We start from the raw sequence: 16,360 nt of genomic DNA, 5'->3' as shown, positions 1-16,360 counted from the left end.
AAAAGTAAATTCACGTCTGTACAGTAGAAAGCAGGGGAAGAAACACTCTTCAGCAATAAAAAAACAAAGCACAATTGTTAGTTTTTCTAAAGTAATTTTTGCTTATTAGTATGGTTGAACTGGATCATTAAAGGTCAGCAGCAAAGATATTGGTTAATAAAATGGGATTAGATACATTTGTGTTATTTAACATATTTAATTATTGCAGGTTTGCGTCATATTCTGAGTTTGCATTTCACTGTTTTAATTCATTTTGATGAATACTAAATCTGTTTTTGTGAGTGGGATGAATTAATGCACATTCACATTTAGTCTAGAACTACAGTAACATCATGTTTACACAGCGCACACAACGCCTCTGTACTCCCGATTTCTTCCAATATGGGGACAGGAGAGCTGTCAGTCAATAAATGGATGGAATAAATGAGCCTCGTGCACATTTGCTAACGGTTTCCCTCATTCTGTCTTCCATTGTTTGAACAAAAGGACTATCTCCAAAAATTTAAGCCTAGTCTGCCAGCAAAATAGCCGGGACATTGTGTTTGTTGCCTGTGGGAAAATATGGCTGGTCGTAAGGATAAAGAAAAAGACTCTGGACAGTACATCACACATGAACAGGTGCGTGAATTGATGGAGCAGCAGAAAGCCTTCTATAAAGAACTGTTGCAACAACAAGAAAGCAACTTTAAAGTTTGTATGTACGCCTTTATGGAAACAATGAGCGTCAGAATGGACGCTATTTTGAAAGAGCTGCAGGAGTTGAAAGTTAGCCTCCAATTTACACAAAAGGAGGTGGACGATTTAAAAATCAAACGAAGACGATATACATAAACTGGCGGAATCGATGTTGGTGATAGATGGGAAAATGGACTTTCTAGATGCCCAGACCAGACGTCAGAATGTGATTATTGATGGAATTCCTGAAGCTGAGAGTGAAAAGGGGTCAGACTCCGAAGAGAAAGTGCTGGCTCTTTTTAAGGATAAATTGGATTTGGACCCACTCAACATCGGTATACAGAAAGTTCAACGAGTTGGAAAAGCTCTTAAAGTACAGGATGAAATCCGGAGTTGGCCTCGCCCAACAATGGTGTCATTTTTAAGAATCAAGGACAGAGATCGAGTGATGGTCAATGCGAGAAAGCTGAAGGGTTCGAATATTTTTTATAAATGAGGATTATCCCGAATCGGTTCGAAAGAGGAGAAAGGAACTAATTCCAAAAATGAAAGCTGCAAGAGAAAGAGGGGACATTGCTTTCTTAAGGTACGATAAACTCATTGTTCATAAGAGGCAAGCAAATTGAGAACATGTAAGGATGTGGCAAGGATCAAGGTGCGATGTGATGTGCTGTATATTGTATGTCTATTGCCATTTTATTGCCAAAAAAAATGTTAAAGTTCGCTCATTTGAATATTTGTAGTTTGAGGAACAAAGTACATGAAGTTGCTGATTTGTTGCTATCAAACACAATTAATATTCTGAAACTCATTTGGATGAGACATTGATGATAATGCTGTGTCTGTAAGAGGATATAATTTATATAGAAGAGATAGAAATAAGTACGGTGGAGGTGTTGCCTTTTATGTGCAGAATCATATTTCTGTAAAAGTAAGGAATGATATCATGTGTAATGAAGTGGAGGTTCTATGGCTGCAAGTTAATTTACTTCATATCAAGCCAATTTTAGTAGGATGTTGTTATAGGCCACCAGGTTCAAATCATAAATATTTGGAAGACATGGGTGAGATGCTGAATAAGGTATGTGAATTGAATATAGAAGTTGTTTTTTTAGGTGATCTTAATATTAATTGGTTAGTAGTACATGAGTGCTTTTTAAAGAATCAATTGGTGAATATAATTCATGCATGTGGATTGAAACAGATGGTTAGACAACCAACGAGAATAAGCATAAATAATAAGGGCAAATCCACTTCATCTTGTATAGATCATATTTATTTGAGCAATGAAGATTTGTATACGGCAGCAGTTTCAGTTCAAGTAGGTTTTAGTGATCATAATATAGTTGTGATTGCAAGGAAAAACAAAATTTCCAAAGCTAAGCAAAGAATTGTGTTTAAAAGGTCATATAAAGAGGTTTTCCCAGGAGGATTTCTTGAGGGATATTAGTAATATAAAGTGGTCAGAGATTTATGATGTAGAAGAACCAAATAATGCACTTGAATTATTTATTAGAAAATGTCAGCCAGTTATTGATAATCATGCACCTGTTAAGAAATTAATTATAAAGGATTGTAGAGCATCCTGGATTGATAGCGAATTAAAGGACTATATGGCACAGAGAGATGAGGCTTTTAGAACAGCAAAAAAAAACCCGGTAGTGTAACGGATAGACAGAAATATTGTAAACTGAGACATTATGATACAGGTCTTAATAAAAAGAAAAAGAAACAATATTATACATTACAGTTAAGTAGTAAGAAGAAAGATGGGAAGAAGCTTTGGAAGGTATTAAATAATATAATGGGAAGACAGAAGTCCTCACAACCTGCTTCAATTGACTGTGAAGGTACTTATATGACAAAACCTGAAGAAATTGCTAATTATTTGAATGATTTTTTTAGCAGGAAGATACAGAATTTGAGGAAAGAAATATCATATGTGACAGAAAATACCTCTTCAATTCTTAATATAAAGAACTACATGAGAGATAAGAACTGTTATTTTGAGTTTGGTGAATTGGGAGAAGAAACTGTGAAAAGGCTAATAAAATCTGTCTGTAAAGACAAACAACCAGGGATAGATAATATAGATGATAAACTGATCCGATTAGCTGTAGATTATGTGTCTGGTCCAATACATCATATTTTTAATATAAGTCTTAAGCAATCAATATTTCCACAAGCTTGGAAGGAAGCTAAAATTACGCCTTTGACTAAAGATAGAAAAATACAATTTAGTGGCTCTAATAGCCGCTCGGTGAGTGTGTTACCAGTAAGATCCTAGAGAAGGCAGTATATGATCAAATACAGGATTATGTGTCACAGAATAATCTGATATCAGATTATCAGCATGCTTTTAGAAAGGGCCACTCCACATGTACAGTTTTAGCACAAATGACAGATGATTGGTATCGAGGGTTGGATAACGTGTTGTTGGTGTTTTTTCAATGTATGCTTCAGACACGGGTCATGACGAGGCGTTCTCCATAGCGACCCCTAGAGGACGCAGTGTCTCGTTCCCTACTCAGGGAACCATGGTTACATAAGTAACCTGAGACGTTTTATATTAATGTAACTTTAATGTGGCAATGGTAATGGCTGTTGTTTTACACTGGGTTATTATTGTTAACAAAAAATAAATTAAGAAACATTTTCATTACTTGAAATAAAAAAAACATTACCTGAACTAAAAAAAAAGTAAATATATATATATTTTTTAATGAACTTATTTTATTTAAGCTAGTTGCAACATTTATAATGTGCACAGTTTAACCTGAAGTACTAAAAAACAACTAAAACTGAAATAAAAATGAATAAAAACTATATATTTTTTAAAAGTAGTTTAAAAAATGAAAAAAAAACACAAAATTACTAATACTTTAAAATTAAAATTAAAATGGAAAATATAAAAACTACAATAGTATATTAATGATACTAAAATAACAAGGGTTTTACAGACCATTTATTGCAATCTATGGTTATCTTAGATCCTGGTGCATAAAACTGTCCATCATGTTTACACGGGCAGTTATCCGGTTTAACACAGTGTCCTCTGGCATCATCCAACAGACCTGAAGGACACTGGCAGCCAGACTGACAGTCCAGTGAGAACTGGAAAGAAGGGAAGAAAACATTATTTACAAGCAAAATGCTGTTATACACACTAATAACACCATCAGCAAAATCAAGTGATAGACTTTGGTAAAGAAAAAGAGAGTTGGAATCTGCACACTCACACAGTCAACTTCCTGTTGCAAACAAGTCTTTGCACACTCCAATCCATGTTCATCTGGGGCTGCTGTACTGCAGTTGAAGAAAACCTTCGGAGAGGAACATCCTGCAAAAGATATCAGACGCAGATGCTGCATCATTCATGTACTTTTTATATCAGAAACCATATTTAAAGACTGTTTACAACAGATGTTGAGCAATTTTGCAGATAAGGGTGTACTTTCATATTACTATTTTGTATTATATTATATAACATAAACTATAATTGTTAAATTAGTATTTATTATGTACGATTAATTTTATTGAGGCATAGGTATTTACTATCTGTAAGCTAACTTGTGCAATATATATATATGTGACCCTGGACCACAAAACCAGTCATAAGGGTCAAATTTTTGAAATTGAGATTTATACATCATTTGAAAGCTGAATAAATAAGCCTTCCATTGATGTATGGTTTGTTAGGATATGACAATATTTGGCTGAAATACAACTATTTGAGAATCTGGAATCTGAGGGTGCAAAAAAATCTAAATACTGAGAAAATCGCCTTTAAAGTTGTCCAAATGAAGTCCTTAGCAATGCATATTACTAATCAAATATGAAGTTTTGATATATTTACGGTAGGAAATTTACAAAATATCTTCATGGAACATGATCTTTACTTAATATCCTAATGATTTTTGACATAAAAGAAAAATCTTTTTTGGCTATTGCTAAAAATATACCCAAGCGACTTAAGACTTAAGGTTTTGTACTCCAGGGTCACATATTTGCCTTCGGCCACCTTGTTCTCTAACATATCAGTGCTGGCCATTAAAAATCCATATTAATTGACCACAATTTATTATTCACTGTTGTTGGTTATCAAAACCTTGGTTAGCCAGTTAATTTTAATATCACATTTGACTAGATAACTCTATAATGCCTTGGTTGCAGATGCCATGATAGCCCAGTACTAGTGATGGTAGTCCATGTAAACCAAAAGCAAATTTATTTAACCTAAGCAGTAGATGAAAGTAATTTTTCATACCCAGAGTTTGGGTTTTCCAGGAACGACAGTGGAGTTTTCCATTCATGCAAACACTGGACAGAGAAGTAAGATCAAACTCTATTAAAATCAAAGTTCTTGTATAACTAGTGCACTAATACCTATATTAACATTCACTTACCAGTGTTCATCCCTAATGGTGACAGACTTGCCGGGATTAATTTTCTGTCCGTTGCGGTAACATGGACATTTTTCCATAGGTACACACAGTCCATTCTCATCTTGGTAGAGTCCTTCTGGACATGCACATCCATCAACAGGCACGAAGTCGACACTGCAGCTTTGGCGCTCAGAGGCGAGAGACAAACAGGCACGCTGACAGCTCTGCAGCTGATATGAGTAGTTCTGCGAGGCCGGGCAATTCTCGGTATACTTCTCTGTAGGGACCAGTTTGAAAGGCACTGTGTCTTAAAGATGTACTGTATGTAGCAAAATTACATAAGCATTCTTCTAATCTTCTAGGTTAGATGAGGGATTTTCTAGCTCTTTGACACACCCAAATATGATGATCCCACTTGTAAAGGATGCCCTTCCTAAAATGTAAAGCCAGCTATATATTTTTATATATTTACATAGTGTGTGAAAAATGGTAAGCATTATATTATAATGACATGAAGTTGAAATCGGCTCATTATCATTGTACTAAAATAAAATATTATCTGGAAAATATTTACTTTTAATCCAAGATATAAACACCTGAACCTTTATAATTCATTTCAAATGTATTTAATATCACATTTTTATAATAAATTTGACATATTTTTATAATAAATTTTTCTCTGTAAAGTTTTATTTTATAATAAAACTTTACAGAGAATAGTGCAAAGGAAAAATTGTACACTGTATAAAATTATATGCATTTCTTTGTTAGTGTGGAAAACAAAGTCACAATTAATCACACGATTTTCGACCAAAAGCAGAATAAAATACTTTATGTTTTGTTCACTGAAATTTTCTCATCATGCATCCATCTACATTTTCAGCCATCTTACCGCACACGATTTCTCGCCAGCCTTGGAGGAATATTCCTTTAGCCGCACAGGCCCGGGAGTATGAGGAGAACACCGTACACAGACAGTCCTCACTCTTCTCACAGGTACAGCTGGAGTATTTGCATCTCTGAAAGCACATAGACATGTTGTGGAAGCTGGGATAAATTGCATTTAGTTTGTCATAGATTTGAAGCTAAATAGATTTTTTTTTTATATTAATAAAAATGAACAAAAGCACAAAACAAAACTGAAAAAAAAAACTATAAAACTATAAAAAATAAAAGCTATTAATAAATGCTATAATACAATATAAATAATATAAAATGAATACTGGGTTGCTTAGTTGCAAAAGGTTAAGAAAATGCTACTTGTCTCTCTATAATCTGCAACTGTTTCAGATCATACTTTGTAGTAGCTGTCAGGATTGACAGTGGCGTGACATTTGGCAAAGAGGCTCTTCTTGTCCTTCATCTTGGAACACCAGTGCTCGGCAAAGTGTTCTAAAAGCAGAAATGGGACCAAGTCATTGTTTGCAAGTCACAAGTAAGTCTTGAGTCTTTGCATTCAAATCTCGAGTCAAGTCCAGAGTCAAGATAGGCAAGTCCAAGTCGAGTTGCAAGTCCTCAACTTTAAGCTTCAAGTCCTAAACAAGTCATTAGTGCTGTTTGCCCAAATTAGTGTCTCTGTATTAATTACTACAGTAAATTTCAAGTCATATAATAGTTTATAAGTATAATTAAGTATAATAATAATAAAGATATAATAATTAGTGGGGTTTCGTGGAGGAATGAATCATTGTTTGTGAACAAATCGTAGACCTAAGTGAATGAACAATTTCTATCATGTTCACCGTTTCATTTGTAAATGATTCAGTGATTTTTATGAATCAATTGAGTCAAATATTTAATAACGTGCTAATACGTAAATCAGACACTCATTTATCGCCACCTACTGATGTAGGTTTACAAAAATAGACATAGCTTTAATGAAGCTGAAAAGTAAATATATAACAATAGTTATAATATATAGGCTACAAATCTTAAATAAACATAAGAAACCATCAGTGAATGGATTTAATAGACAGAAGGAATGAATAAATGTGTTTTCTTGTAGCTCTACAGTATATTATTTTATGTTCTTATAGGCTATTCCTTCAACAAATGTTGATAACAACAAATTATTCAAATTTCATGCAGTCACGGAAATGAACAATTTAGCGCATTATAGTAATATAGTTATAATCATGACACTGCACTGTCTTTATGTTATTCTTCATTCAGAATACAATGTTAATATTTTAATAATCCTAATAGGGTCGAGTTAATATGTCAAGCACACCGTTCAAACGAGGCATGCAAAATTATTCACGCCAAAACTGTAGATATTCAGATTCTCAAATATATATGTCAATGCATTTTGTGGCTCAAACAAATTCACTATGATCACAGTTGATGGCTTAGTTTAGGGCTATATGCGCTAGCATGTTGTAGCCGGATTTACACCATGTGACTTCATCCATTTCTTCTGAAAGACATGAAGTGACTGGCTGGTAAACAGGAAGAAAAATAAAGTGAACTTTACAGGTAGGCTACATACAATGTGCGTTTGATGTGAAAAAAAATCTAATTATGTTTGAAAGCTTAATTACGTTTCCATATACATCGGAGTATATTGTTATTATTATTATTATTATTATAAATGGTTTATAGTGATGATGTGTATTTTAAATGTCTGAAACATTAAAATAGCCTAAAACATTATGTGGTTAAAAACACTGACAAGCGCTCACTGGGCAAGCCCCTCTCTGGCTCAGTGCCAAAAGCTGCGCTAATCATACCAGTGTGATCATATACGTCAGTAACCACCATGGGCGTCGCTAGGCCATTAAAATTTTGCGATTAGTTCCATAAACTGTACACGAATTTGTGATCGCCTCAGTCCCCTTTAAATTTCATGTGAAAACGGTGGCAGACTTCGATCGGCTCCTCCCCGTCTTTCAGCGCGTTCTTCTTCAATCCACAGGCCGCAGCTGCGCAGAGCGAGAAACAGAGGACAAGGTGTGTGTTTATCGATAGATTGTTATAATATCTGCATCTGTGCAGTTCTTTGTCATAAATACAGTTTACAAAATATCATGGGGGAGCAATCGGTTCCCCATCTACTGTAGCCTAAGGCCCCGTTCACACCGCCAGCGACACACAGCGACAGAGCGACATAATCCCATTCATTTTCAATGGAGAGCTGGCGACTTCCGGCGACACGAGCGACAGTGACAGTTGGCGACGGATTGTGGGCGTGTCAAGCGATGCGAGTCAAGCGACAAAAGTTCCGAATTCTTCGACTTTATGCAAATAAGCAGCGAATTTCGCGAGCGACAACCAATGGGAGTGAAGTCAGTGGAGAGCACGTGATGCATCTGCTGTAGTGGAGTGTTAGGGGGTAACTAGGCAACCAGTAATGGGAACGACCACTAGCGACATCAATTGCCAGCTACAAGCGACAAACAGCAAAAAAGTCGCTGGCGGTGTGAACGGGGCTTAAGTTTTCGCTGCATTCACCCCACATCACACCAACAGGTTTCCTCCAGTGAAAATGAAGCACATATGAATGCATATACTTTATAAAACGATGTTGCCATTTTCATTTGAATATATATATAGGAATCTACCTTCTAAAAACAAAAAATAGAGTTGTGATAGGCTGGTTACCAGGGGCATAGTCTCAGCCTCAGTCACGCCCACGGACTGTTGGCTAAAAGTGGAAACACTTCAGGAGTTTCGAAGTCGTCGTCAGATTGGTTGAATTATACAGGATTTCCGGTAGACGTGTGTGTCGCGTTCCTTAACGTTCCGCCTGGAAACAAAGATGCCGTGACACCAAATCCCCTCACGAAATAGAAAGCCGTCGTGTTTACAACTGTGACGACGAGCGCTTATCAGGATCAACTAAACGCTGGATTTTCAAAAGTATGTGAAATATTTAAATTTCGCGGCATAGAAGCTTTAAAATACATCCGAGAGTTTTACATGCCAGTCTGTTATTGTGGTGACATTTCCACGCCCCGAAGCGTGACGATGAACGAAACGAACTGTGATTGGTTGTTTGACATGTCGGTCAAACGGCCTCATGGGCGGGCCTAGGCCAGTGTAAGCTGCCATGGATTCCAGATCTTCAGCCTTCAGAGATTTGAGACTTGAGTCCACAATGGTATTTTAAGCAAAACTCCTACTTAACAACAAAATGCATAAATGAACAGATACAGTGTAGACTAGTATTAAACATGTGCACCAACTATTTTTATGTATGAATACTGGCTGATGCAACAGTATTAGAAGAATACTGCCAGCTGTTGATGTGGTTTTGATTAAGTAGGGCTGTGCAAAAAAATCGCCTGCGATTTTGAACGTGATTTTGTGTAGCTTGTCAGTGATCTACGGCTTTGGGTAGTAAATGCTGCTCCATCTGAAAGCACGTGCTGGAGATTTACTACTAATCACCAGAAGCGGCTTTACTGACGAGATTCGCATGAAAATCGCATTCGATATTTTTTCCCAGCCCTATGATTAAGGTTTGGTTAAAATGAATTTCTAAACCCTTCTGTAGATGTATAGAACAAATAAAATATGAAACTGAAACTGTCCACCCTGACTTCAGAATCAAAAAGTCTCTCACCGCTGTCACTACTGTAGGAACAGGGGTCGTCCATTCTCTCAGTACGGTCGGGGCAGTTGGTCTGGGCCTTCCAGGCGTTTGCGAAGGAAACCGGTGTACCCTCCACCACTCCCTGAGGGGTCTTCAGATCATCTGACAGCACTTTGTTAAAATTTCCACAGATACCTGCATAAACACAGAAATCACACATCATTGGCTATCATGATGGATTCACTTTATAATTCAGATGTTGTATCATGCGTTTTAAGACAGAGGTCTCACCACAAGTCTTGCCCTGGAAGCTTTGGTCCACAGTGATGTACACCTGCATAAGAGGCACCAGCTGTACCTGCACCTGCAGCCCAAAGCTGGTCTGAAGCATGATGTGAAACGATGACGGCATGAACACCGTGAACTCAGCTGAGAGAAAAAGAGTCAAAGTGTTTGAAAAACACTTCATATATATTTTTAGCACATAGGCTCTAAAACACAGAAAATAAATAAAGAGCTTCTTCTCCCTCACCTGTCATGTAAGGAAGTGTAACGTCTGCATTGTGCTGTACCGTCCCGTCAGCTTTAATAATCAGAGCCTGAAGAAGAAAGAGCACAGTGTGACACTGAAGACTAAAATTTCATACACTGCAATCACAGGAATATACCACATTTTCAAATATATTAAAATAGAAAAATAGTTGCTTTAAATTGTAATAATATTTAACAATATTGCTGTTTTGACTGTACTTCAATCAAATAAATGCAGCCTTGGTAAGCATAAACATTTAAAAAAATCTTCCTGATCTTAAACTTTTGAGCAGTACTGTAATATGCACATCTCATTAACACTCAAACTGTCAAAAAGACTTGTTTGCTATAAAAGCCAAATATACAAGATTGTGGAAGTAGAGAGGTGTACGCACATTTTTCATGTCGTTGTTAAAAAGCACCACAACAGACTTTAAACAGGTATCAGTTTGATGAGTAAAACAAGGAACAATCTGACCCAATATGATGAACCTGGATTCCTTACAGTCCTACAAAAACAAATGCAGACGTTGACATTTATTAGGAATTTCACATATTCCTAAAGCATGGATACAAAAATAACCCCAACATGTCTTAACAGTTAAATAAGGTGTAGTTAGTAACTAAAACACTCTTACTTTTGAGAGCACATATTTACAGTCTCCATGGAAAGTGAATTCTTTCCCATCAAAGGTGGTGAAGTGTGATCCTTCCTCTACAGTGCACAGGCCAGGGCCGGGAATACTCGTACAGATCCAGTTTCCCTCCGCACATATACTAATTACACAATACAATTACAAACAGATGCTGCTAAACAATGAGCTTCAGATGCCAACTAGATAAATCACAGTTCTGATGATTTTATATATTTATAAAATTGCCGTTTTCCCCATACATCCAATGTCATCATAGTTTAGCATTTTGTCAGGTATATGCAGTTAATAGTAATATTGACGAATATAAATATTTTTCTTCTATACAAGTAGTAAAAGACATGAAAGGGGACAGAATGCACTGGGATAAAAAAAAAAAAAGTGCAATACATAACCATAATTGAAATAAGAGGAGAACCGAGTTAAATGTGTTTTATACCATTCTTCCTCATCTTTGCGTAGGATCTCTCCTGTGCTGTAGATGCGGTCATGCTTGCACTGACACTTTTCTGCTGGGATGCAGCCCGTGTTTGAGATGTCATCAAACACAGTTCCTATAACGAAGACACAATGCATCATCAACTTTATGTGGTTCTTAAAAAATTACATAAAAAACACTAATATTATGAAACTTTATTACAATTTAAAATAACTGTTTTGTATTTTAATATTTTTTAAAACATAATTTATATATGTGGGGCAAAGATGAATTTTTAGCAGCCATTACTCCAGTCTTCCATGATCCTTTGCTCAAGAAAAATGTCTTATTATCATTAATGCTGAAAACAGTTGTGCTGCTTACTCTTTTCAGGATTCTTCAAAAATATAAATCTTTTGTAACATCATACAGTAAATGTCTTTGCTGTCAGTTTTGATCAATTTAATGCATCCTTGTTGAATAAAAAAAAAAAAAAACGACCCCAGACTTTTGAACAGTAGTTTATATTAATAAATAGTGGTTTATATTATATAAATAGTGTTACTGACCTGGCGGACAGAAGCAGCCATCTATGTTGTGTTCCTCACACAGTGTGTTTGTGTCTTTGTGTGAGCATGTGTCCATACAGGGCGAGCCGCTTTCAGAATGTACCATATTGTACGGGCATGTCACAGCTGCATGAGAAAACAAGACACACAGAGTCTTTACATCTGCTTATAATAAGAAATAAAAACAAAAGAACAGCTCAAGAGAGAAGAATCCCATCATTTTCACTGGAATTATCAAGGTACTTACCACAGAAGTTTGCCGTTCTCCAGGACGGCGGAGTTCCTCCAGCGTGAGAGCACTGACGTGAATATTCAGACAACGTCGCACAGAGCGCAGAAGTGTTGGTGTCTTCATCTTCAGGTTGACGTAAGCAAATATCATTTGTACAGGCCTTGATATACGGCTCACGGTTCAAAACCCTGCTACAAGAAGACCATTTTTCATCCTTCAAAAGGTCTGCACAATCTGCCTGCTGTTGTGAAAAGGACATGAAATATCTTGAATCTCAAAGGTTCATATTAGGTAACAATACTGGAATTCTGAGTTGCTGTTGGGACATAGAGGGAGTGACTAACAAATTTAATTTGAAATGATCAACTTTCTTCTGTAACTTACAAATTTTTCACATTTGTTCTCCACATTTTGCTCATCGTCGGTTTCAGAAGGATCTTTGCAGGCATGTGTTGGGTTGGGAACTCTGTGCATATTACCAAACTCAGCATAGCCAACCTTCCAACCTGCAATAAATAAGACACTTGGCTATCTTGGATATTCTTAAAACTCTTGGAGATTCATCAAATTAGAAATCCATGAGGATGGAATAATCATTTATACTGTTCATAATTGGCCAAATAATGACTAAGAAATCAGGCTGTAAAAGTGACTTACCGGATTCAATGAACTCACTATAAACTGGGACGCCATTGAAATCGCCACACAGCCCACAAGTGCGATTGGAATATTTGGAGTCGAGTTCCACCTAACAAAGGACCACATAGAACTTAATTGTTAGATCATTTGACAATATTTTTGGCCATTTGGATTTTATGTCAGTATTAATGTTATGTGATCAGAGCAAGCAAAACACTGGAATATGGAATAGACATAATTTGTGTTCAGTCTTGTGGGAAAAGGCCAGTGCCAGCCCTTGGAAACAGTACCATGGTACAATGATGGTAATAATACAATGGTACCAAATGATACTATATATACCATATATACCATGGTATTTGCATGGTACTCGTTTTTGTCAGTATACACCAGTGAATATTACTTGCAGACCGAAATGAAGTATTGGAAACAACCATGTTCATAAGGACGGATATAGCTACTGTACATTTCAGTGTGTAACAGAACATTGCCTTATATAGCATTTTCACTTCACATGTTGCTTTGTCTTGCACAATATGCTAAATCATTCAGTTTGGTCACTCCCTTGAAATGTCTCCTACTGGTTTCCTGTGGCGTAAACTAGTTATACCTCAATTAAAAACTTGTGCAATAAATAAATTCTGCTCCTTCAACTTCTCAAAAAGATTATAAACGTAAAATTTAAAGCCATAAAAGCCAAACACCTGTTCTTGAACATTTTGTCTACCTCTGACTAGAAAACGCCATCTCCAACGTGATTTTAAAGTACTGGGTCTGTCTATCATGTATTTCGCCGTTTCAATTATTAACAGTAGTCCCGCCCATCAGTGAGGTTGGTATTCAGGTGGGACATACGGAAAATACGGTGATTGACATTGCATTGACAACAAATGACTCATGCGAGCCGGTTCTTTTAGTGAATCAAAAACAGAGTGATAGCACATAGCAGTATAGTCTGAACTAATAAATGACTCATATTGTTAGTACCGATTCTATCCACAAATCACTTATCTGACTCAATTACTGAACTGTTGTCCATCTTGGAAGGAATTAAGCAAGTTAAGTGTATTTTAGGTTTGTATCTTAAATAATTCTGATATCCATTTAAAAAATCTGTAGTTAAATATGTACTTTTGTAAGAGTCATTTTGAGTTCACGATGAGCCACACTAGCCGATAACCTCACCATAACAGCATCCTCTTTATTCCACTTGACAGTGATACCCATTTTGGAATAGAGTCTGGTGTAAATTGTGTTCTCTTCCACAAGAATACCTGCGATGTGCACAGGCAGCGTTACTCTGAACAAGAGAAAAGATTCAAATGTAAAAATTGACCAACCAGAATACATTTTAGAGCCTTTTAAAGCTGTGAGAGCAAATACGCAGCCAGATGGGTTTCCCAGAATCTTACTTTTCTCCATTGACTACGACCTGTTTCTCTGTCAACTCAACACCAATGTCATTGATGGTAATCGACACCCTGCTGATGTTTGGGCCAGTGCTGTGTTCTGTTCTCTTCACGTGAACCGAGAACTGGCGAATGAGACTTTGGCAGTCAGACACCAGGTTATACTCGCATGTGCCTGGGAACTGATACACGTCTCCATCAAATGTCTTGAAGTGGAAGTTTCCCCACATGCTACAGATGCTGTTGACATGGTTACTGGGATAGACTGCAAAAAAAAAAAAGGAAAAGTTTGACTTAATTTGGAAAATTTTGAGATAATTTAAAGCATTTGGGGAATTTTTGTTCTTCTACCACAGCCCATAAATTAAAATATAATTTATTAAAAATAAATTAAATACAAATTTCTATAAGTGGCATTTCAAATGTTGATCACTGAAATAATGTATGTATGTAAAACATGTAATGTATTATTAAAAATCCATGCTTACAGCAGTTATATAAATGTGTTTAGATTTGAATTATATGTCCTTAAACTTTAATTACAATTATGCTCTCTGTTTGCAAACTCAATTAAAATTCAGTAATTCAAATGACATTCTCAGATAATTCCTGATTTGGTCACTTTTACATTTGTACTAAAACAGTCGATCCACAAATTTATGCAAAGCTGATCAAGCTGAACTTCAAGTCACCATGAAGGGAAGTAAATCAGCGTTGTCACTTTTACACAACTGAAAATATTTTGTAACTTCTAAGGCAAGTCATCAATGGCACTGATAGCATCAGGTTCGGGTGATGAAACTATGATCTTCACAACAGTCATCAGCTAGTTGGTTCTTTTTTCTTTCTTTCCAGATGATGATACCAATGCTGTTTCCAACCACATCATCAAGCTATTTGCACCAACATTGCCATGGTCAAGGTTACAATCCTCAAGCAACATATAATGATTTTTAAAAATCTGTGAATTTAACATTTTATTTTTTTTTACTTAATAACTGATGTTCATACTCAAATTCTAACACACTTAAACATTTTTTAAATAATATAAAAAATAAAATAAAATAATAAAAAACACATTTGTGGGTATTTAGTCAAATATGGGCATGTTTGACCCTGTGGACCTTTAGGAAAATAATTAGTTCATCCAAAAATAAAAGATTTATCACCAAAGATTTTAGAGTATTAAAGAATAAAACTAAATAAAATAAACAAGACAGATGAAACCCCTCAAGAATCATTTCAAGTAGGAGGTTTTTTTTTGACTGAAAGTTAAGTCTTACCTGTCTTTGAATCAACTTGAATCCCGGTAAGCGCCAGAAGCAGTATACAGACTGTGGATGTTCTCCACTTCATGGTGGGAGGTGAGAGAGGTCTACAGGTAGAGCTCCAGTACTGTTGGATTTTTTTTCATACCATCTTTTATATCATTTCTCATTCATATTTCTCTTCCCACCCTGCAGGGAGGGCCTGCCAGCTTTCTGTGATGTATGTGACAGAAAAAAAGTCAACCTGCTATTACAAAAGTCCAGTGATGGCATGTGTGTGTGTATGTGTGTGTGAGAGCAGCAGTTTCTCTGCCACTCTAAACGATGTTTGATGAGACGTTTATTAAAATGTATTTAATGAATATTATATTTACAGCAGGGTGTGAATAATTTACAGCTTCTGTGTACATGTGTGATGAGGATTAGTAAAAATATCATTCACTCCTAAAACCTGCAAAATAAATATACAATGCATGATTAATAAACCATTCAGCAGCTGATATGGAGAATGAGATGAAGACTAATGGTCTTGTGTAAATAACTAGAGTCTTAAGTGTCCTGAGTTACTTTGTAGACCTACATATGAATTTCTCAAGTAGGATATGATCATAAGTGTGTCAAAATAATCACATTTTCCATCAAGCTTGCAGCAAAATGCCAGTAAATGTCAAGTGATCACGTATATGATTGCGTGTGAGGTTTGAACATCCTGTCTGTGATGCAGATAATCTGACGTTCAGCATCTTTGCAGGTACAAAGGTGTGTCTCAAGTTTCTGAATTACCTGTGCTTTCACGAATTAAAACAAACTGACCATTCCTCATTTGGCAGCGCTCATATCCTGATCCTTTTCTTGATCAAGATTTCAGACTTGTAAGAAATGTGATGTCTTGCATAACCATTTATGGGTATTTCTTCAGCTATTTTTTCAAGCATGGTTGACCCTGTGGACCTTTCGAGAAATGATTCATCCGGAAATTAAACATTAGTCATCAAAAAGTTTTACAGTATTTATAGCAGGATAAAATAGAACAAAATAAAATAAAAC

General features: G+C 36.0%; 1 protein-coding gene across 1 annotated transcript in view; it reads right to left on the bottom strand.

Moving 5' to 3' along the window:
* Positions 1-15,401, bottom strand: part of LOC107670194 (mucin-2-like) — a 40,975-nt gene extending 25,574 nt beyond the window's left edge. The window contains exons 1-19 of the mRNA XM_016462716.1: positions 15,329-15,401; positions 14,049-14,310; positions 13,822-13,936; positions 12,655-12,745; positions 12,382-12,503; positions 12,013-12,238; positions 11,766-11,891; positions 11,218-11,332; positions 10,764-10,902; positions 10,521-10,634; positions 10,127-10,193; positions 9,886-10,023; positions 9,625-9,789; positions 6,358-6,452; positions 5,953-6,079; positions 5,082-5,337; positions 4,943-4,995; positions 3,915-4,015; positions 3,634-3,789 (exon numbers count right to left, since the gene is read on the bottom strand). Of these exons, the coding sequence (XP_016318202.1) occupies positions 3,634-3,789; positions 3,915-4,015; positions 4,943-4,995; positions 5,082-5,337; positions 5,953-6,079; positions 6,358-6,452; positions 9,625-9,789; positions 9,886-10,023; positions 10,127-10,193; positions 10,521-10,634; positions 10,764-10,902; positions 11,218-11,332; positions 11,766-11,891; positions 12,013-12,238; positions 12,382-12,503; positions 12,655-12,745; positions 13,822-13,936; positions 14,049-14,310; positions 15,329-15,401 (2,541 nt within the window). The remainder of the gene's footprint in view (positions 1-3,633; positions 3,790-3,914; positions 4,016-4,942; positions 4,996-5,081; positions 5,338-5,952; positions 6,080-6,357; positions 6,453-9,624; positions 9,790-9,885; positions 10,024-10,126; positions 10,194-10,520; positions 10,635-10,763; positions 10,903-11,217; positions 11,333-11,765; positions 11,892-12,012; positions 12,239-12,381; positions 12,504-12,654; positions 12,746-13,821; positions 13,937-14,048; positions 14,311-15,328) is intronic.
* Between the last annotated feature and the right edge of the window lie 959 nt (positions 15,402-16,360).

This window comes from Sinocyclocheilus anshuiensis, unplaced genomic scaffold (assembly GCF_001515605.1).
Source record: "Sinocyclocheilus anshuiensis isolate Anshui unplaced genomic scaffold, SAMN03320099.WGS_v1.1 scaffold624, whole genome shotgun sequence".
Lineage (NCBI taxonomy): Eukaryota > Metazoa > Chordata > Actinopteri > Cypriniformes > Cyprinidae > Sinocyclocheilus > Sinocyclocheilus anshuiensis.
This window is presented reverse-complemented; position numbering and strand designations above follow the sequence as displayed.